This window comes from Teleopsis dalmanni, chromosome 1 (assembly GCF_002237135.1).
Source record: "Teleopsis dalmanni isolate 2A chromosome 1, ASM223713v2, whole genome shotgun sequence".
NCBI lineage: Eukaryota > Metazoa > Arthropoda > Insecta > Diptera > Diopsidae > Teleopsis > Teleopsis dalmanni.
Genome location: NC_051846.1, coordinates 174,191,768 through 174,216,530, shown reverse-complemented (window position 1 = coordinate 174,216,530; position 24,763 = coordinate 174,191,768). Strand labels below are relative to the sequence as shown.

The 24,763-nt window shown below is 25.2% G+C and overlaps 1 protein-coding gene across 1 annotated transcript; it reads right to left on the bottom strand.

Annotated features, from left to right (window-relative positions):
- Positions 1-1,721: 1,721 nt before the first annotated feature.
- On the bottom strand, positions 1,722-23,825 carry LOC119670644 (nucleolin 2-like). The gene is made up of 4 exons (XM_038080989.1): positions 23,783-23,825; positions 2,996-3,342; positions 2,799-2,918; positions 1,722-1,958 (listed from the first exon to the last, which is right to left on the bottom strand). Exons 1-4 carry the CDS (start codon positions 23,797-23,799, stop codon positions 1,816-1,818), a joined length of 627 nt encoding a protein of 208 aa, XP_037936917.1. The 5' UTR covers positions 23,800-23,825; the 3' UTR covers positions 1,722-1,815.
- Positions 23,826-24,763: the final 938 nt, after the last annotated feature.

Sequence of the window (24,763 nt, the reverse complement as noted above, 5' to 3'; positions counted from 1 at the left end):
AATGAAGTTAATAGAGTTCAGAGTTCATAAAGAAAAATTAATCTTGTCAGTCATAATATTAAAATTTTACTTGACCGACCATATTTTTAAATAGAATGTAATCTCTTTAAAAATTTTGGCACCCTGAAAATATGCTTTATATTATAATTTATTCTATTAGCAAAATCAACAACCGGAAACAATTTACAAGGTGTGATAAATAATTGTGATAAAAATTTAAAAAAATTTCTCAATTATCCCAATTATAATTTGTCTGTCCTTAATTATTTTAAACATAAGGCTTTTTCCGCTGAGAGTAAATTTATTTTTTTTAAAGAAATGGATAATATTTTTGTTGAAGTATATTTAACTTATTAATTGTTTTCGCAAAACCAAGGAATCTAGATTCCATCTAGACTTTCCCTATTTGTGAAATTTTGTTCCCCATTCGAACATTTTTAGAGTAATTTAAAATTTTTTTAATAGTATACAAAATACAAATGTCATTTCAAACATTTTATCTTTGAAGTCATATAAAACAGTTGTTAATTTCAGAGTATTCTTGCTACTCTACCAAAATATCTAGAGTCTTATAAATTAATCTGGAGTATTATACATTTTGTTTGCGATTTACTAATCAAAAATAAAATTGTACTTAAGTTAATCTCGAGTAAAAAAATTACCCCAGATTTACCAATTGAAAACAGCATTAGTATAATATAATTATACTTATATAATTATAATAATATAATAATATAATTAGTATAATATAAGTATTAGTATATATAAAATGATTAACAAATTTTATTTAACTACAAGACATTGGATACAATATTAACCAATTAAAACTAAACTAATTAAAAAATTCGAATATTTCCAACAGGTCATTCAAACAGGTTAGTAATTTTTAGGGATCACTTCAAATAAGCTATATATCTTGTAGCTATTTAGATTTAGAAATAAACTATTTGAGATAAAAGTTTTTAATTTTTTCCGGAACAATTAATTGCTTATATAATATAAATAATGACCACTCAATTAATTCAAATTTCTTTTTTGATTATGACCCAATTATTGATAATATCGTAAAGTTTTAGATTTGATAAGTGATCTCCTGGATTTTTGTTTCTAAGCTACATATTATTATGCAATAACATTTAATTCCTAGAAACTGATCCACTTATATATATTATTTGTAGTAATTAGATTCTAAATTGTTTCGTTCCGATAACATATGTTTATGTATGTAAGATATATTGATACTTAAACGTTTAAACATTAGTTTTTTAATTATTAATACTATTTAAATATTGGAACATATATCTAAGAACTAGAATATAGAAACATGTGTATTTTGTCATGATTGAGGATATTATTTTAGTTCCTGAACCTCACAATTAAACCTAATAAAAATAACAAAATATTAACTGTAAGAAAGAAATAATGCATACGTAATTTTTCGAATTTTTTTTATTAAAATCTTTTAAAATTACACATATTTTTATTACAATATATATACACAATAAAATATATAATATTAAAATAAAATATAATATTATAACACACACAGAGAAATTAAAAATTAATTTAATGATAAAATTTCTTTAAAGTTTTCGGATTTTAAAAATTCTGTAAAAAATTAAAAAAATGCGTAAATGACGAATATTTTATATTAAAAAATATATGCAAATTATTTTAAAAAAAATGTACAAAAAAATTATTTAAATAAAATTGTTGCTTTTTATAAAAAAAAAATGTTGCACAATCGAATAACACAGAGAAAATGTTAAGTTTTAAATTTAATTAAATTTTGTTTTTAATGTTATTTTAAATAATTTAAGTACGTCTCCTTAAAGCCAAACGACCTTGTGGACGTTTTGGTTTGAAGTCTTCCTTTTCTTCTTGTTCTGGCTCTTCGGCACCAGCATCTTCAGGTTGTGCTTCTGCTTTTCCGGGTTTTGTGAACTTACGACGGCTCACTGTATTGCAAAGAGGAAAAAATATAAGTAAATAGTATGCTTATATAAAAATATATGTAATTTTTACAATATAAAGTAAATTAGGTTATTAGTTATTATATTTGTAATCAATAAAAGAAATAAATAATAATATATGAAATAACACATATAAGTCAAATAAATATAATCATCTTCAGGGTACTATACAAAGAACATTATTAAAATGACACCTATATTTTATTTAAAAAAAATTGTATATATATAAAATTATTTTTATATAATTTTAGTTTTAATAGTAAATAAATAATATTAACAATAAATAAATAATATTAATAATAAATAATTAATATTAATAATAAATAAATAATATTAATAATAAATAAATAATATTAATAATAAATAAATAATATTAATAATAAATAAATAATAATAATAAATTATAATAATTACGAATATTGTCAAATTGATTTACATTTCGAAATAATAACAATTTATTGTTGTTATTTGTGTATAAAAATATGTGATCTAATATTGTTCTGAATTAGTCAATGAAAAGTTTAATTATAAAATAAATAACACCTGAATAAACTAATTTTATATTTAAATATATAAAGCATAGGTTTATAATGTAAAAATATGCTCCATTTTCAATACTTTATATAAAAATTAGTTATATGGATTATATTAATACAAATAGTTTTGTATTTATAATTAAGAATTTTATATCCTTAGGCAAGTGAAAAGATTTTCAAATCTCCAAAAAAATTTTTTAATCAATAATAATTCTTGAAAAATAATAATTTATTTTTATTACTGAATTGATAATTTAATTATTATTTAATTAATGATTTTTTTACTTACATGCTGGGTTGCCTTTGAAACTTTTTGTGGGCGCTGGTGCAGGTGCTGGTGCTGATTCTTCCGCCTCACCGCCATTTTCAGCTACTTGTGTCTGTTTAATTTTTGGTACAGGCTTTTCATCTAATATATCAAAAAACGAAAATTATTTTAGTTTTGAACAATATTATTATTATATAAATCTTTTATTTTTAACAAACCTCTGTGTTTCTTTGCATTCATTTGACGACGTTTAAGTGAATTTAAGAAATCATCGTTTGAACGGAATGGACGTATTACTGGACCGATTCTTTTTGGTGCCTCTGTGGTTGTTGTTGTAGTGCTTGAATGTGATGCCTCATCACCTTCATCGCTATATTGCTCCTCTGGATTTTCATCTGCATAATCACCATCTTGACCCTCAGCTGATGGTGGTGGTGCTGCTGTTGTTGTTGAAGTCTTAACCGCTTTACCAACAGGGCGTCTGAGTGCTATACGTTTTGCTGATGGTTCGTCCTGTGCAAAAGTTAAGCTGCAGGCTACGGCAAAAATTACAAAAAGCAGGGCACTGTAAAATAAAAAAAATAAAATTATTATTAATTTTATTATTAAATATTATATTAGTTTTTTATTATTTATTCTTGCTATTTGCTTTATTTGCTAATACTTTTTTTTAAATAAGATCACGAAGTATTTGCAATGCAGGTTGCAAAAAGCCTGAGCTCTTGGTCTTTTAGTAATTTAGAAAGGCTTAATTACAATTAAATTACAAATAAACACTGGTTAAAAATGAATTGTTAATTTTAAAAATATAATTTAAATATTAATTTAATGAGAACAAAATTGCTAATTCTGTTGTAAAAAATATACAATATCTTATCATATTGATAAGATAATGAAATAAAACATACTATGTTCATTACAAGATGTAGCTATCAAAATTCAAGAACAAAAAAGTCAGTAATGTAATAATAGTATAGGAATATAATGTTATATACTTAACTCTTACATCCCAATAGAGAATATTGGGATCAAAAAACTGGCTTATAATATAACTCTAAAAGCTTTGAAACTAGTGATACAAAAAAAGTTGAGTGTAAAAAATGCTTTATTTGCAAGTAATCAGATGTCAACAACTTTATGGCTGTGTTTCTTATAGCAACGCTACTCCATCCATGGACCATCAAAATATTATAATGAGATGTATGTTAAAAACTTATTGACTTGAGATTTAAGAGTGTGCAAAAGAATATAGCGTTTAATTTTATTTATACTTCTGTAAATTCACCTGAATAACTTATTATAAAAATTCTATGAATTTTCACTTTTGTTACTGCGGATCAACCAAGTAGACAATCTTGTTAAAGTGGATCATTCAAATGAACACTCTTGTAACAGTGGATCACCTAAGTGGTCACTTATATTACAGCTGATTACCCAAGTGTATATTTTATTACAGTGGATCACCTAAGTGTTCAACCTTGTTACACTGAATCACCCAAGTGGCCACAGACACTATTGAGTGCTGCAAACACTAACTAGGAATGATAAAATGAGTTAGTTTAATAAGTATAAAAAATTTTTAAATTAAAGTAATTAATACTCTTCAAACAATATTTTAAATATTGTATGCTTTATTATTTAATTCTTTCTATACAGATAAAAGTCATCATATAATATTATAAAGGGTCCAATAGCTTTTTTAAATCACTGTTTAAAAATAAAATATCATATTATCATATACAGGATCCAATAACTGTTTAAATGCGGTGTAAAATATAAATCCAAGTTATGAAGCTAATTCTTCGTAATTTACTTAAATTCTAACATTTAGTAATCATTCAAAGGCCTAAATCAAATCTAATATCAATGTCTGAGAATGAAAAGTAATATTATATATTTTTAATATATTTATTATAGTCATGTTGGTCTACACGAACTGTTCCACATGTTTTCTTTAATAAACGTGCTTATTTATTCTTATGAATATTTATGAAATTATTTTTTAAACCCACTAAACCAAAAACCAGAATAATTAAGAATTAATAAAAAAATGAAAAAAAAAACAACTTGTAAAATCTTGTACCGGCTTCTTTATTGTTAGGTGCTAAAATAGATGACGTTGATGTTGGATATTACGTTAAAAATGTTTAAAGTGAAAGTTCAATTGCCAGTGAAGGACGCTGCTGGCAGCATAACAAAATCGGCTAAAATTAATTTTACGTATACGCCACGTTGTGCACAAATGTTCTCTGCTGTAAGCGGTCGGTCGTTTGGGTTGTGTGTTTCGGTTTGATTGGGTTTCTAAGCCAGCCGCCAACAACTGCTTCACTAAAACAAGTGCTTATGCAAAACAAACCAGTTCCATAGAATTTAAATGAAATTCGAATATTGACTATTGAAGCACATGATCCATGCCATACTATTCGAGATTAACAAATGTGCGAATAATAGCGGTAAAATATGCACATTCAATATGATACAATATTATTATTAATAATGGATTTATTTTCATTTTTTTTATTTGCATATTACAGTATGCATTCCAATAAATTCAATACTAAATTCATTTATTTATTATTTAATACAATTATTTGCTCTGACAGACGTTGAGGTTACAATGCATTAAATTGTTTAATAATCGAAAGTAAAGTCGCTTATACTCGTACAAATGTGAGGGTTCAGTTAACATATTTTTGTAATTTAAATTTCATACTTATTTTGTAATACATTTATTTTGTAATTACAGAATAGGAAAACTTTAATTTTAATTAATTATTTATTTCATTTTTTTTATTATTTAATTATTCTTTATTTAATACAGTAAAGAAGTACATATAAATAAAGTTGCGAAATGAACGGATATAAAGAATATATTGCCTAAATGAATAATTGCCAAGAGAGCGGTTAAAAAACTAAATTCTTTATCAATAACTTAAAGTTTAAATAATTTAAACTTAAATTAATGTAACTTATTTATTTTATTTTTAAAGAATTTAAAAAAGTTCTCAATTTAAATTAAAATTTTTTACGAATAATGAAATTCAAGACCACTGATGATGGGTATTTGGCAATACTCGAAACAGCTGTATGGTTAGCCAAAAATTAAATTAATGAAAATAATATAAAATGCATTTTAGTTGTTGTAGTTCACTACTGTTCGAAAAAAACCTATTTTTATAATAAATACACTTCATGTACTGGTAAAAAAATGGTGGTTGTTAATTCAAATCTTTTTCATTGTTATTCTGCAATTATATGAAATCAAAAACAAATTTCAAACCAAAGGAGTTCTGGCTCTATGCGCAACTTCACTTTAAACAAAATGTAATGAAGTTTAAAATTTAAAATAAATTTATTCAAATTTAAAATTTAAATTTTTTGGAATATATGTGATAGTATTCAAATCTCTTAGAAAAATATCTCTTTACTTCCTTTTACGTACTATCTAATAATTAGGTGGCAATGCCAAAACTAGGATGTATTATATTCTCATAAAAAAAATGCCTCAAAAATGAGTATATTAGTACTAGTGTTAATAAATTGGTAAGCCTGCACACAAGCTAAAGAATTCATGCCCAATCGATCAAAAAAAGTCAAAAAAAGCTTCTAATGTTGAACAGAAATGGTATCCGACCTGTCACAGGGTTTCTCACTGGACATTGAAGTGTAAAAAAGTATCTTTCGAATCTAGACATTACAAGAGACGATAGCTGCAAACTTTGTTACGAAGAAGAGAAAACAGCAAAACAGACTCTGTGTCACTGTGATAGTCTCGCCAGACTCAGACTTCGGTACTTATCAACTACTTATCCACTTATAACGGAATAAGGCAACAGCTCTACAAAGGACATAATGTGCGTTTTTTACTGCCACTCGTTAATAGTTAAGCTATTTGAAACTAAAAAAATGCCTGTATAAAGCACTTCATTGCAATATAATTTATTTTATGTTACCAAAGTTATATCAATGCATTACTATAAATATAAAGAAATGGACGTACAAGTCTGTGTAATGATATAATTAATATGAAATACATTTATTTAAAGTAAAATCATATTATACTATGGATTAACCCCATTGGGAATAATGTAGAACTCGCATGCCTCTTTCTTTACGTCCATGAATATGTATAAATTTATAGATATGTATTGGGGTAACTGTTACTTTTAAATATATTTGGGTTTAAGTTAACACTCAGATAGTGTTATTGTTTGAAAACTGAAAGAAGTTTTGAATATTGAGTCTTAGATGAATAAAATATTGTTGAAGGGTCGCTTATAGAGTCTAAAGTTTGGGAAATTTTATTTTGTCACATTTTTAAATTTTTTGAATTCACACGCATGATTTATTATCCTACTAATATTAATGTTTAGTATTCTGGCTTTCTTTTAATAAAAAATCATTACGGTTGGTTAGGAAATAACTAAGTTTTTAACAATATAGCGTATTATTTTCAAATGTAATAGAAATATTTAATTGGTGAGAGAAAATATGTGTATTTGAAGAGTTTTTTAAAAAAAACTTCTTGGTTTTAATGGAAATATTATCTATTTGAATAAACAATTTGAAGATAATTCAATAATATTAGTTGTCTTCAAAAGTTTCATATACATTTTGGAAATTTTAGTTATGGTCTGTTTGGAAGGATATTGTTTTTTCAGTAGCATGACGGAGAAAGCGAAGACCAAATGGTTTATCAAGCTATTTATAATAAAAGCCAGAGTTAATGTAGCTTGCTTGCCCTCATTCCCTTAAGGGTATAACAATGGATAATTAATATTCATATAGAACATGCTCATTAAAGTCCCCTCGTTTGGAATGGAAATAGTATATAGTGTTTTCAGTAGTTTGAAAGAGAAAATGAAATTAATTTTATTAGATCTACTTAACTTTTTCTGGAAGATTATATGGTTTAAAAAAATATTACACACCGAGTTATAATGGAACTCATGGTTAGTTGGCTGTCCTGGCAGCTTTAAGGGCATTATAATGGGTCATAAATGTTCATAAATTTTATTTTTTATTTATTTTAATACGTATCCTCTCAACCTAATTAAATCGATTATAATCCTCTTTTTAGTTTAAGTCTATTCTGAGAAATTATAAGTTTAATTCATTTTGACTGACCTAAGGGCATTATTATTCATTGGATATATCTATTCATTGATCTTATTACTTCGTTATATGTTAAATGTTATGCAATTTAATTTCTTTTGAAAATTTATTTGCTTTTTTATTTGCAATAAAAGAGTTCAAATCAATAAAAAGACCGCTCCTTTCCTCAACACTTCGTACGTGTGATTCATTTAAAAATAAAAACAAAACATGAAATTGATTTTTTTTTGTGATAATTGTTAACATAATTACAAAATATATGTATAAAACATTTCGAATGAAGTAATTTTAAAATCATTTTTGGTAATTCAGTGAACGTTTGACATGAAATAAATGGAAAAAAAAAAATTGAAATATTTTATTTATATAAATATAAAAATAGATAAAGTGAAAAAAAGTTACTTTTGTTATTATAAAATAAGTAACGAACAATTTGTATGCTCAATAAGTGCACAAAAGCATTAAACTGAGCAATTATATAAAAACTAAATTTAATAAAAAATAAAATTTATATGTTATAGAAAAAATAAAATAAAATAACAATTCAATAATACAAAAACTACGAAATAAAGCTTAGCCTTTGGCATATTTTGGCATTTTGGTAACTGGTTTCTAAATAGCAAACACCTTCAAAAGCAACAATTTGTATTGTCTTCTTCTTCTTCTTAGTTAACTTGTCTTCAACGGATTAGATTCATTGGTTTCTACATGTACGAGTTTATCTAAAAGACATAAGAGTCACAAATCACGAATCTTGTTTCTTCTGCTTTTCTAACTTGTGCTTAAATTGTTAATGTTAAAGGCTATAGTCACTTCATTTCCTGCCCCCTCTTGACTTAGTTTATTATTCTTTCAGTATACTTGTTGTATGTTATATAATCGTATAATCGTATAATCGTGAATTGCAAAGTAATGGCTTTACTCTACAGGCAATCGAGTCATTCAATACGCCGCAATGGCACATGTTTTAGATACTCGTATTTTACTCACAGACGGCGGCATCTATGCTATACAAATTAGTATGCATACGAAATTGCTTATTTGTTAAACGGATATATCTATTATACTATCTATCTATAATAAATGCTCAAAAAGTTAAAATATGCTTTTCTATACACAAACTTTCAAGTTCATGTTTTTCTGGCTTTTATTTCCCAAAAAAAAAAATAAAACAAATTAATAAATAAATTAGTTTATTAGTTTAATTAAATAACTTGTAGTTTTTCTATGTTTAATTTAAATAGTTTAATACTTTCGAATAGCGTAAAATGCTAATTTGTTACTTAAATTTAATTAAATTATGTCAAAAACATAATAAAAAACAAAAAGAAAAAAGGCAAAGCCGGTAAAAATATTTTGCGTACGTAAATATTTATTAATAATAAATGAACCGATTGAGTTTTAAAAATTATGAAAGTAAAATCACTGGTTATGTATGCAAATTATTTAATAAACATTATGATCGTGTTATAACAGTGTAATATACATATAGTTTAATATACATAAAGTGTAATATACATATAGTGTAATATACTGCTGCTTTTGGTGTTGACGAAAACGATCTCATACTGCTGGCGCCATTTCTCAACACTCAAATTTTAATTGATTTAGCAATACAAGTATTCATTTATATATATAAGTGATCAAGTATATAGTTTAATTTAAAAAATATGTAATTTATTTGATATTAAACTTTACTAAAATCAGTAAAATTAATTTAGTTATATTTCATTGCTAACAGTAACATTATTTTTAAATGTTAATGATATATAGAAAAATTTAATATACAAGTACATGTGAACGTATAATATAAATATTTTATATTTAATTAACAAAATATAAATTAATTTATATATATAATTATGTATATATAATCATTCATATGCAGCTTATTATAGCCTTGTTTGTAAAAAAATTCTGTGCTAAATATTTTCTTGTTTATTAAATTATATTTTCTGAAAACCAAATAGGTATAAAAGCACTTTATATAAGGCACGAGTTCTAAGCCTGGCACTTGTAGTCCAAAAACAAATTACATACGGACTATAAACTAATTAAAAATTCGATTATTTCCTAAGACCACTGATGATGAGTAATTGGCAATACTCGAAACAGCCAAATTTCAATAAAATTAAATAAATTTTTGTGTATGTCCTTTCTTTCTTTCTTTGCTATTTGAAAACCCTCAAAAAATTTATACAAGTAATACTATTATACAAAATCAAGCAGTTAAACTCCAAAAGGTTAATGTTATTTTATATATATTATACATATTCATATGTATTCATATATATTTAAACTTCACAATAGAATAGTAATAAACACAAAAAGAGACAAAGCCGGGGTCTGAGAAAAGTTTTCAAGATACTTTTAGGACATTAGGATGAATGACATCCTCAGGGACCTAAAGATTGATCCAAACAAAAAATACATAAAGGTTAGATCCCTGAAATTATTTACGACAACTGACAGGCTTACGAACACCGCGTTATCGAATCTCAGAATGGTTACAGGCTCCTCAGGGAGGTATGCAGACCTGAGGTCAATTATTGCTTAGTCTGATAAAGTGATAAACAATAATTCAGTCAAGGCGTAAAGAAGGGTTATGAAGAAACCTCGCAGTTAATAGAGAGTAAAAGTGCTCAACTAGCCTCAACATAATAATAATATGTCTAAGTAAGCATATCCAGCTTATATATGTATTATGTTTAGTGACTTTAACATAAATTTAGAAAGAAAATTCTTTCAACAATATGTAGATTATAAATTCTCTCTTTATAAAATGACAAACATTCCATAAATCGAAAATCTATCAGTTACACCTTTATGTAGGATGGAAAGCCTTGTCATCCCAATAAACCCAGAGCTATGGAATTCTATATCTTCTTAAAACTTTCAAACAAAATCTGGAAATTTTGAATATATGGTTATTCAAAAAGACACTCGGTAAAAAACAGGATCTGATTAAATTAGACAAATAGATCTGTTGTGGTTTTGAATACAAGAGAGAAGAACATTTTAAGAAAATAGAAGAGAAGAAACTGTAAACAACATATTTTGTGAATTGAAGAAAGTGCATTTCAGACTTAAAAACAATATTATGAAAAATATTTACAACAGCAAATCAAAAACGTAAACGAAAAATTAACTAAGAGCAAATTATTGCAGGAATAACTATTGATACCCTTTAACTAAGAAGGAAAACTTAGTACTCAGATGGATATTCTTTGATCAGCGGCAATTCAAAGACCATTCGATCGAATTTTTTTTATAGTCCATGTTAAGCTTTATAGTTAGTTCTTCGGAACTAACTAATTTTTTATTCTGTTAGTTAATTTTAATAATTTTTTCAAAAACTTACTGCAAATGTGAAAAATCTTTGCGAAGGTAATCTTTAAAATATAATGTGATATGACTAATTTGATGATTGTACATTTCCATATTTATGTGAGTTTTGTGATGACAGACTAGGCTATAATAATACGATATGTTATGCCTTTGGTTTTAAAGATTTATTAAAATAATAATTGGAACGAAAATAATTCAAATCGACATTAATAATGAAAACAATGATATATATGTAATAAACTAATGAATAGTAGTTAACTATTAAGAGTATCGTCATAGTGTGATTGAAGTTAATACGTATAATTAAAAATAAATCAAAATTTTACATCGGAGATAAGTTAAACAGTTCTATTTATAACTTATGACAACAGATAGACATAACTAAATAAATATGTTGCTAAATTTTATTTGTTAAAATCCTTCATATTTTTATTGATTATTATCTAAGTAATAAAATATGTCCTTGCCAAATTATTCAAAAATTTACTGAAGATGTGCGAAATCAGTGTGAAGGTAATCGTTTAAATATAATTTTGTGTGACTAACTTATCCGTGATTGTAAACGGAAATAATTGTTTGACATTTTTAACTCAGTTTTATGGTTTATGGTTTAATAGTTTTAAGTGGCTTGTTAATTGCTGCAATTAGTTGCATTAATTGCACTCTTCACTATAGAAAAATTTTGAATAAAATGAAATATTGCAAAAACTTTATTTTTGTAAGCAATTAGACTACAAGTGCAATACATAAAATAAATTTGTTTCAATATTTCATATAGTAAGAAACCATATTAACATGAAAAATATTTACACATTAAAGTTCATTGTATGTAAACCTAAAGAAATGTCGCTGGTTCAAATTTGCTGCAGTTACACCCACAACTTAATTTCTATCTGACTGTTGGCCTATCTATATATAAAACTAGACAGTACTTTTGCCCCACGGATGGCTCAGAAGCATAGCATAATTTCATGTCACGATTTTGAAACGTGACTGCAACATCACACTCAAGTCAATATATATACTTGCATGTATATTGACATATTGAGTACCTTTGTACACAGCTTTATCTATGAATTTCATGAAGAGTCTCGAATAATAAATAACGAAAAAAATGAAGAAATTTATAGAAATTAAAATAAAAGATACTTAGCATGTGATTGTGAGTAGCGCAAAGTACAATAAAATCGAGAAAAAAATTGCTTTAATGCTTTTGCTAGTTACCAAACGAGTCGGTCGTTGAAAAAATTTAAATGTCAACCCAAACCGTTGCTATTGAATTTGGGTCTGTTAACTGTGCTTTAACTGCATTTGCCATCCAAACCATCATTTGGGCAACACTAAAAATGCACAAATTAAGTAGTGTGACCAATTTAAATTAATTTATTTTATTTTTATAAGGTTTGCTTACCCTACACACGCAAAAAGTGACGCTATACATGCTTTGCATAATAGCTTCATTTTATTATTTTATTTAAATTATTAAAAGTTTATTACTTAGAAAGTTTTATAATGAAAGTTAATTATAATAAGTATTAAATATAGATGTTTTTTTTCAAAAACTTTTGATTAAATTTTATAAAATTAGAATTTTAAATAATTTTTTAATTTATTATTTTTTTTATGTAACATATAAAAACTCTTTCTTTATTATATTAAATTTATTTCATAAATAGTTATATATATATATTGCCAACTTTTCAAGTTTTTGTGACCTTTTACTCAGAGTTGAAATAACACTCCGCTTTCAGGGAAAAGTCAAATTTAAATTTTGAAATGTTGGCAATTTTAATATATATACATATACAAATATATTATATATATATAGTATAGAATAGCTATATAAAATATATTTAACAAAAAATCAGTGAAGAGTTTTTTCATAGAAGTCTTTAACAATATGAACAAAAAAAGTATGTATATATCTTATATATAAAATTAACATTGTCAAAATGTTAGTTACCGTACTCCTCCGAAACGGCTTTACCGATCTTTACCAAATTTTATATGCGTATTCAGTAGGTCTGAGAATCGGCTACTATCTATTTTTCATACTGCTAAAGTGATTAGGGTGTCCCTATCCAGCAAAAATATCTTTATTGCTTTAACAAAAATTTTTTTATTTTTTTGACATAAATTTTTTTATATTTTTAAAAAAGAAAACTTGCTATGATATGAAAAGTTGTCTATGAAAATACTGAATTCATAAAACTGCCCCCTAATTTCTGCACTATCGTTGATTCCCAAAATGTTCTCATTGACCGCGTATTTCCAGATGTACACATACAATACAATAGTACAATAGTACGCGATTGGTAATTAAAAAATTGATGACAAACATTATCGAAGCCACCATTTTGAATGGCAAGTTCCGAAACGAAAAAGTTTTATTGACACGAATTCCAATGATTCTCACAGACAAGCCAATTTAATTCAACCATCAATAAGTCACAAGGCCAAACGATGTCTGTTTGCCGTCTTACATAAAAAATTTCCATGTCAAATTTTATATGCGTATTCAGTAGGTCTGAGAATCGGCTACTATCTATTTTTCATACCGCTAAAGTGATTAGGGAGTCCCTACCCAGCAAAAATATCCTTATTGCTTTAACAAAAAATTTTTTATTTTTTTGACATAAATTTTGTTTATATTTTTAAAAAAGAAAAATTTTTTTCTTAATATTTTATGTAACTACGCCAACAAGTACATCGAGCATTTACATCACTTCGTTTCTTCGTCTTCGCCTTGCATGGCAGATGGAAAATGTACTAAAAATTTTTCTAAAGATTTCACTAATGATACTATAACAAATACCGACGAATATCCAATATATCGTCGAAGAAATCCCGATAATGGGGGACAATGGCGGGTGGTGCCGTATTCGCCTCTGCTAAGCAAGACATACAATGCTCATATAAATGTTGAGTTTTGCAGTTCTGGGGGCATCAAATATATAAGTACGTCCATAAAGGCAGTGATATAGCTGTATTTAGAGTAGAAAATACTGATGTAAATGCTCCTCCAATGAACAAAAACGGTGAAATTACGCTCTACCAAATTGGTCGGTACATCAGCTCCAATAAAGCTGCTTGGCGTATCTTCGGTTTTCTAATTCATGAACGGGATCCAGCAGCTGTTCAGTTAGCCGTCCATTTTGAAAACGGTCAGCGTGTATTTTTCACGAACGAGACAGTGATTGATCGTGGTACAAATCCACCTAAAACTACACTCACTGCATTTTTTGAATTGTGTAATAGTACGGATGATTTTGGTGCCTTTGCAAGAACATTACTCTATTCACAAGTACCACGCTATTTCACATAGGCTCAAACAAAAAAATGGATGCCCTGCAAGCAAGTTTCACCAGTTGATCCATATCTCAATTCATTTAAATCGAACGCTTATTTACAGATAATCCAAGACACACTGAGTGCTTTTATCTTCGACTATTGTTGGTTAATGTAACTGGCCCATTATCATTATTATTATTTACAGTCAATCCAAGACAATTTAAATTTGAAGATACAACAGTTGTTGCCAGGGAACTTGGTATCATACAAATCTATTGATTTTAAATTAATAATTTAATAAATAAACTATAATAACTTAAAATAAATATTGTTTGGCGTTTGTTATTTTTATTTTCCTTTTCGTTCATAGCGCTCCATGCCTATTTCATGCATATACCACATACTTACACACTTATAATAAGTAAGTTACTTTTTATCTACACTAGAATTTATCTAGAAACTAGAAATAATTTATAAGGCAAAACAACGTTTGTCGGGTTATCTAGTATATATATAATATTTAATTTCGAATATGAGATAGTAGAGCAATGAGATAGTAGAGCAATAGTAGAGTAGATAGTAGAGTATAAAGTGCTTTTATACCTATTTGGTTTTCAGAAAATATAATTTAATAAACAGGGAAATATTTAGCACAGTTTTTTTTTTACAAACAAGGCTATAATAAGCTGCATATGAAGGATTATATACACTATACACTATATACTAAACTCACATTAAAGCTAACAATATTTATAATTACATTAATTTTCTCAAAAAATACTTGATGTCTGGGTTTTAAAGTATTTTGAATAATCGCTTGCAGATAAAAATGAAAGAAGAATGTAATAGAAGTGAAATGTAGTCTCCCAGCTATCATTGGTTTATAGATGCTCTATTTTGCTATGCAGAGTCTTGTTAAAATATCTATTTGTTGTTTAATTGAAATATTTGGTTGCAAAGGGTACCTTCTTTTTCATGGCAGATATTTACATTAAATTAAACGCCAAAGATTCGAAAACAGAAACGGTGGCCAACCAATGACCGTTACGGCCATTAAAATTATTACAAACGTTGGTGCTAGACTTATTGTGGTCATTCGAATGTCGAAAACATTAATGAGCCCGTCCAAAGATTGCCACTGCCTTCCAAACTGCCTTCCACAAATGGAAATGCTTGAAATTTTGTGGTTATTTGAATAATTGAATGATAAAATCACAAACAAAAACACCACCGACCGATTTGATCACCTAAACCATTACAAGGAGTGGTGCTTGACTTTTTGTAATCACACAAATGCTTAAATTTCTATATGACTTCTCCGTTAAGTTAACTTAATCTTTATATTGTTTACTTTGTTAGAAACTTCTTCTTATCAGAGAAATGCAATAGCTCTTAAACACTATCGAGCCTGCTCTTAAATCTTGTTCTTTTGCAGATTTAAAAGATTTTCAACCCTTTTAGATTATTTGTTTTACGATTGTTATTTGGTCTCCCGCTTATGTTAGAATTTGGTCATCAACAAAATTATTTCTAAAAACTAGAATACAAATTTTTTTTTTGGTTCAAAACAATAAAATCATATATATAGATATAGCTTTACTATCAGTTCAAAAGTTAAAGAACTTTGAAATCTGTTGCAATACAATTAGGTCACCATCTATGATTAGTATCTTCTACGCGCTTCGTTGCACATTGTTCTGGTATTTCAAATTCAATGTTTCTTGATCTTTTACTTTCCATATAAACATTCTATTATTCTAGTCTTTTTTTAAACTCTAATAGCTAAATTCTCAATTTCTCTTAATTTCTAAATGTACTTTATTTTCCATATTATTTTATTTTTCCAATGAGTTTTTTTTTTTGGTGGACAATTTTTTTAAATAACAAAATTTCATTTAGGTAAATATGCTAATAAATTTTATAAAATATAATTTAATTCAAATTTTCATAATATTTTTTAGGAAAAGATTTAAAAAAATGTTAACTTTAAAAATATAGGTTTTCAATTTATTTTCTCTATACTCGTGTCACATATTTGGCCTTTAATTTTATCTTCCAGTTCAATAATATTCCATTAAAATTTTATTAGTTTTAAAATTTATAAGTATAGTTTTTATATAGTTATTTTGAATAGAAAAGAAGGTAATAATAAAAATTTTAACAAAATCTGTTGTAAAGCGTCCGAGTACATAAGAAACAAACAATTATAAAAAATCCCATTTACGTGTATAAAAGAGTATATACATAAAGATAAATTGTGTAATTATATATAATATATTAGGAATATTAAAAACTACCGAATTTAATTTTTTATTATTTAAGGTTTATCTTATTAAAATGTCAAAAACAAAATGCATTCATTGTGTGCCCGTTTTTCGAAAACAAACTCATTTATTTAAAGTTCATTATTTTATCTATAATGATATGATGATTTTACAACATTATAAATTATTTTGAATATTGATTGAAATATGTGTTTTAATTAAAATTAATATCATTTCGTGATTTTACATGTGTTTTCTTTAAAAATCTGCATACAAAAAGCTTTTATTTTAACCACTGCTGACAATCGAGTTTGTTGCTTAAGTCTTTTGTTGCACTGCTTGCTGTTTCATTTATGTAAAGTAAAATAAATAAAAATGGGTGATCTTATCAACATAAAACCACCAACTAAACAAAAAATTTAAAAAAAAAAATTGGAAATAAAATATAACCGAAACTATAATAAAATTTCGTAATTTTGGATATACAAAAAACATGTGACAAAAAAAAATATTTAAAAGATTTGCATAAAAATGGTCCTTGAAATGTTTCGGCTTACGAAGATGACACAAGCAACTATTCACAATATAAAAAGTAAGAAAAACCAAATTTTAACATGACAACTCGAAAAAATGCAAAAATTCTGGTTTAAACTAAAAAAAGACCAATAAAATTTATGAAATTGCATAACTGAAATTTTGTTTAAATAAAATTAAAATGTTATACAAATTATTAATATTAATTTAAAAATAACTAAAAGCAAAAAATTAAGAAAATGAAATCCTGCTTTTGAGCGACTACAGAGTGAGACCGTCAGTCTGTCGTCAGTCAATTTTGTAGCATTTTGTAGATAAAAGCGGCATTTCGAAGTGATTAGCATATCATTTATGCTTCTCTAGAGTGTGCCAAGCTGCGTGCCTCATATAGGTGCAAGTATCTAAACTGTGTGTATCTTTTTAAATATGAGTTGAAACAAGCTTTAACTAGTAACTAAGTTAAATATTTTTTGCCGTTAAGCTCTGAGCCTTAAGCACAGCTTAAAATTGAAAACCAACTCAGAGTTAATATCATAAAAACACAGATATCATTTGGTACTAATCGAGGCAAAAGCTAAGCCACCAGGCAAGCGGGTAGTCAGCTAGGTAGACTTGATGGTATTTGATTGGCGTCATATGGATCAGCGACAAAATAAATTGTAATAATTAAAAAATCAGCAACAAATCGAATGCCAGCAACAGCTACAGCAAATGGCAACAGTAACGACAGCGACAGCGACAACGAAAACGACAACAGTAACAGCAATTTTTAAGTCAATAATATGTATCTTGTTGGTGCAATAATAAAAGCAGTTAGCAAAGTAGTAACAACATTGATAACAGGTCCAGTACTAACAGCAAGCGACCTTGAAACATTTCTTTGTTTTTTGTTTTAAAATATGTATTAATTTTATTTTATTTTATTTTATTTTTTTTTCAATATAAAATTTCTACATTTCTTAAATATATCATTAAGAAATTGAAAGTATTTATTGTTATACCTTTTTTTTCATAATAAATTTGATACATAAAAATTACTTTAGTTGTGCCAAATTTCAACTGATGGCATCTCAGCAAAACAGAAAAAAAAATGCTATTATTGGTAATAAAAATTAAAACTGCATGGATACACGCTCCAAGTGAACTTTGCACGTTTTGAATTGCAGAATTTGTTATTTAAAATTTTCTTGAAAATTATAAGAAATTTTGCAAAAACCAATTTTACAGGTTTTTTCTATTTTATTTATTTATGCACTACATTTTGCAACTGCATACTGCATATTTGCTTTGTTAATCAAATAGAAGTACAAAGATTGCAAATTTGAATTATTTCAATTATTTAATATTTACAAATTTGTTTAGGAAAAAATATTGTAATAAGTATTAGTAATAAGTAAAGGAACATCAAGTAATGGAAAATGAAATAATTATTTAAACTATTGGAACTAAGTTATGCATTGTGACACCTACATAATACATACTAACAAAAAAAATAGTTTTGTTAAACAAACCTTATTTAAGAAATTGTCATTTTACTGGTTATTGTTAAGCTTATAGAAAATTTTGAGGCAAGAAATCCCAGTATAGAGAATTCTATCTCCTTGATGATTATTGTTATTGATTATAGCTTGATTATTGTAATAATCAAGCTATTGTTACTGCTTAAATTAAAAATTTTATCCCCTTTAATAACAATTTAAAAAAATTTAACTACAATTTAACTTAACTCTTAACTTCAATTTTGCCCCCTTTAATAACAATTTACAAAAATTTTATATTTAATATAAATGTATTGATTATTTTAATTTACGCATTGTGTTTAAACATTCATAAATTTACTTACGATGCTACTAAAAGTATTCAATAAAAAGCTGCTATTTTCGTTAGATATATTAGACATAAATATAGTACCGGTATCGAATGTATGCTGTATGCATTACATATTAATTTTAATTATAAAACGAAAGCTAGGCATTTTGAAATCATTGTGATTTCCATGTGGCACTTCTGACCTCTATCCTAATCTATCTATTTTATGAAACATTTAGCACTGGATCTAACTATGAAAATTATTTAGCACTGGATCTAACTAGCAATTGTCTTTTATAGAGTCATTGACGAAATAATTTGTTATAATGTCATGATACAAATTTAATTTAATATCAATTAAAAAATTCTTATATTTTTCCTAAAAATATTTTCTAAACTTCTATATTGAAGAGTATTTTATGAGAATCTTTAAGTCTTACGAAAGATTAACGAATTTTTAATACTCTATAAAATAATGAAAACTATATACTGCTTATTGGTCTAATATTCTCTTGATGATGAACTAAATATAAGGTAAAGATTTATTAAACCATCACAGTCGGACGATTAGGAGCAACTTATTGTAGGCAGTAAAAACGTAAAAGACTTTTTGAAAATGTGATGGGTGAATCAATAGGTGCTTCCAAAAAAAATTAATAAACCATTAATAAACGAAGAATATGCATTTGTTATATGCCACATCAGAATAAAATAGATAAACGAAAAAAAAGGATAGTTCTGTTAAAAGGATAGATTAAAGATGCTATTATTTTTTGGTTAAAAAAAAACAGAATTGTTTTAGATACTGCACCATAAATTGTTCGCTACTATTATAATCGCATATTAATAAAATGAATAATATCAATAAATAGCAACAAGTCTTATATATCTCTGAAGATTATGGGAGAGAAACTAATGAAACGTTGTGTAGAATAATAAAGCAAAAGTGGATTTTGTTTATTTATAATAATTAAAAACAAATAAATAAATTATCGAAAAAAAAGAATTTGAAAAAACAATCATAAGTTTTAATTTTATTTATATCCGTATTAGAAGAAGTAGGTCAGAATAGTCTTAACACATATTAATATATATATTATAATGTATAAAATTTGTTAATATTATAATTATAAAATTATTTTCCAATTTTTATTAAGGTCACATATTACGTCTTCAAGTAAACTGTTAAACATATTATTTTTAACATTTTTTTTAATGCGATTTGCACTGCCTCATTTATATTAACATATTTTCTAAATTAGCTTCAGTATACTAAAGCCCATGGTGCTTAAAAATTGAAAAGAACTTAATGATTTTGGAAACCTTCTAAAATAATGAAACCATGGAAAGTGTGAAGAGCCACCAAAATTAATTTTTGAATTATTGAAACTAATAAAGCGATTTGACCCCAAAAACCAAATTAGACAAAAACAATTAAACTTTAATTAAATTATTAAAACCGTACAATAATCAAAAACAAAAAAATAAATGAAAAAAAATAATCAATATATACAAAAATTTTTATAAATTAATTTTATAAATCAATTTTATAGTGATTAGTGACTTAGTGAAACACATTCTAGCAATTTTTTTAACACGTTCAAGACCAACCGGTACAACCGGTGTTTCTTAGTACAGTGACTGCTACATTAATTGATTTCATTTAAAAACAATTTCAATAAATATTTATTTATTTAGTCTTTATTTTAATTTATTTAACTTTTTTTGTTTTGGTTTAATATTATGAAAGTGTATTTATGAATATTTTAATACATATTTTATGAACAGGATAAAAATTACTTCCGCGTTAATTGTCATAAATTAACAAGTATTGACTCAGCTTTAAAACGAAGAATTGAGGTGGATTTAAGTATAAAAAACTTCTTGAAGAATCTATTGAAGCTTTGAGTAAAACACTTCAATAGATAATTTATTTATTAATTGGAGTATCTTCAATTCTTTTATTAATATCATATAAAAACATGTGAAATAATATGACAGGCGTCACATATAGATTCATATTTAAAAAGAAATAAATCGAATGATTTATTATGAAAAAAAAAAAAATAATGCAATTGTTTGAGGTTTATTTATTATGAAGCAGATAACTCTATCAGTCATTCTTAGTTTATACTGAATATGAAAATGAAAAAAAGGCCCAATAACGACCGCAAACAATCGTCCAAGGCGACAAAGTATCACCTAATTGTCCTTTTAAAAATTGTATAGTTCAGAAAATAAACAAAACAAGCTTTTCTATAAATATGGTAGAATATCATAACATCATAATGTGATAATATAAATATTGTCTACCATTCCTTTCAATTTGATTGAATTTTATTATTCACATTTACATATATACATTGAATATGTACGTATATGGTCTATAACATGGTCTCTTAACTTAGTACTTGCGCCCCCGAAGGCTTTAGAACAATAGTCAATAATCACTTATATGGCATATATGCAATGATCATTACACATCAGTATGGACGACTAATGAAACGTGTAAAAATGATGAAACGGCAGTAATGAAAAATAATATCCAATATCAATTCAAAAGTAAGATAAAAGATAATGGTAATAAGTTAATTAGTTATTATAATTACTTAAAAATCCAAATATGAACAAAAGATAATAATTCAAAAATCATGTACCACAGAAATTGGCTAGTCATACATCGGATTAAGTTTGTTGAGGCATTAAAAATTTTTTTTTCATTTTTATCTCGTGAAATATAAATCTGAATTAAATTAAGGGTCGTTGATCTCAATAGTCACAATCCTTCTTATATTTATTTATGTATAATATTTTATAACTTTTGTATTTATTAAGAAAGAAATAAATAACGATTTGTAAGAAAACTATATTTATAATTCGACTATGATTCATATTATACGCTTTATAATAATCATTTTCATAAAAATTTTAATTTTATTTATTAATTCCAACATAATATGTTTTATAATATTATTTATAATTGCATTAAAACAATTTAATATTTTTAGTATACCATATTCTTTTTCAAATTAATATAAAATACAACTAAAATAATTAAGAGGAGTGACATCTTATTACAAGATCGAAAAGTAATGTAATAGTTTCATAGGCGGTTTACGTGCAATCTGCCACAGACTTGCCTAACCTGATCTAGTAAATTACTGTTTTTATTAATTTATTTATTAATCATTTATAATTGGTTAAAATTGGTTATAATATTTGTGTTATTTTTTCAATTTTTTTATTAAAATTGTTTTAAAAAAAAATATATGGACAAATTGGTTTTGAGGAATTATCCATCGAAGATAACTATCGAAGATAGTCGAAATAAGTTATTTAAAAATAAATTGTTAATATAAATAAAAATATGTGTTTTATTAAATTAGTCCATATATAAACAAAATTAAAATATTTCATAAAAAAAATTTAATTAAATATTGTATTTATATACAGGTTAATTGTAATTTTTAATAATTTTTTTATTAATTTTTAATTTAATGTTAATTTTTTTTATTTTTATTTTAAAATTATTATTTTTTTTATAATCATTTTTAAACCATAGCATGAACCAATAACGAATTAAATTATTTATTTATTTCTAAATTTTTATTGCTAATATAATTTGATAAATATCATATAATTTTTTAAGTATGTTAAATACTTTTTAATAACTTTTTGGTTATTATTATTATTAATTATTTTTATAGTTGTTTATTTTATAGTAATAGTAGTATTACTTTTATTACTAATAATTATTACTATTAATAAAATTTAATAATAGTAATGTTACTATTATTAGATAATAATCAGTTATTGTTTTTATTAATTTTTATAATTATAATTTTTATAATTTTATATTACTAATAATTATTACTATTAATAATAATTAAGAATAGTAATATTACTATTATTAGATAGTAATCAGTTGTGGTTTTTATAATTTTTTATAATTAAAATATTTATGTCCTTTAAGTAGACATTCATTTCGAATAAAAAGCAGGATAGTAGTAAATAAATTTTCTAATTAAGTAATTTTTTTATATTTAATCATTATTTTTTATTATTTTTTAATTGTTATTTTTATTAAATTTATATTTTATTATAAAAAATTTTTTATTTATTATTATATTATTTTTATCATTTAACTTTATTTAAAATTATTATTAGTGCATTTCGTTTATTATTATTTAGTGATATGCTTATAGAGCTTAAAATATTTTGAAAATAAGAAATGAAAAGGTTTATTTTTACAGCTATAAATTAGTTTATAATTTTAAAACTTTTATTGTAATTGTAAATAAAATAGTTTTTGATTTCTGATCAAAAACTGATTCTGATTACACATTATTTAATTTAATTCCAGCTCGTAGTTAGGGTTATACTATATCTTTTTGTTTAATCCTTCTTGTAAATATTTTCCATTCAGTAAATGAAAAAATTTAATTATTTTAACATTTATAAACGAAAAAACTATTATCATAAAAACTGGCATTTCTTAAATGTTTACAGCTTATTAAAAAATAATACTTAAAAAATGTTTGCAAATTGTTAAATCAATTGATTATAAAGTGTTGTAAATATTTATTTATTATTTCATTTTTAATTTTTAATATTTAAATAATAAAATTTTTCATATTCACTCACATGTTTAAAAATTTCATTTTGTCTAAATTTATTTTCTAATTTAACTGTTAATGAATTGGTTAAAAATTAATTTACAGCACCAACGATTTAATTAAAACAAAAAAAAATATATATTCGATTAAATATTTTTTTTTTTTATTTAAAAGTTAAAAACTTTTGCAGAGCGTTAAGTTTGGAGCGAACGAATTAGGCGCGTGAGGCCACAATCACTTCTTAATAACGACTGTGGTATCGGTTCGAATCGCTAGACTCAAGAAAGCAAAATATGGCGCACAGCAACGCGACGACACAACAACATTTGTTATATATATCTTTGTATATTTATATTTATACTCGTATTTATAGTTTTTTCTTTACTTTTCATACTGGATTATTTGCATAAAAAGTCAAGTCAGAAATCAACTTGATTTAAACAAAAACAAATTTGCTCTGCACTCTGCCACTAAAGAGGGTCTATCTTAGGTTTAGTATCTTGCATTTGTCGTTGCTTTGTATTACAAGTGTTTTCTGTTTTCTGTTTGAGTTTTTGTATCTTTTTCACTGAAGTACAATAAAAACAATCTTACACACACTTGAGTATCTTCTTTCTTAGTTGGTGTAAGAGTAGCTGAATGTTGTTGGTTTCTATAAGTCACAGTTTGAAAAGATTCAAAACCAAAGCTCAGGAAGAGTTTTTTACAATTCAAAAAGTTTGGTTTTTTCCGTTTTGTTTTTTAATTATTATTTCTTTTTTTTTTTTTTTATTGTTTTTACATCTTTTTATATATATTTTTTGAAATATTTTTTGGTTGTAAAAAATTGGTTTTTTCACGCTGATTTTGACGCTGATGTATGATGATGATGACGCCCAGTCTTCAGACTTTATTTTAAGGTGCGACAAGTAAGATTGTCGGTAAGTTGGTGTCTATGTATCCAACAATTTCATATGGATATATCTAAATATGTGTAAATATCTTCTATAGGAATACAAAATAAAAATTT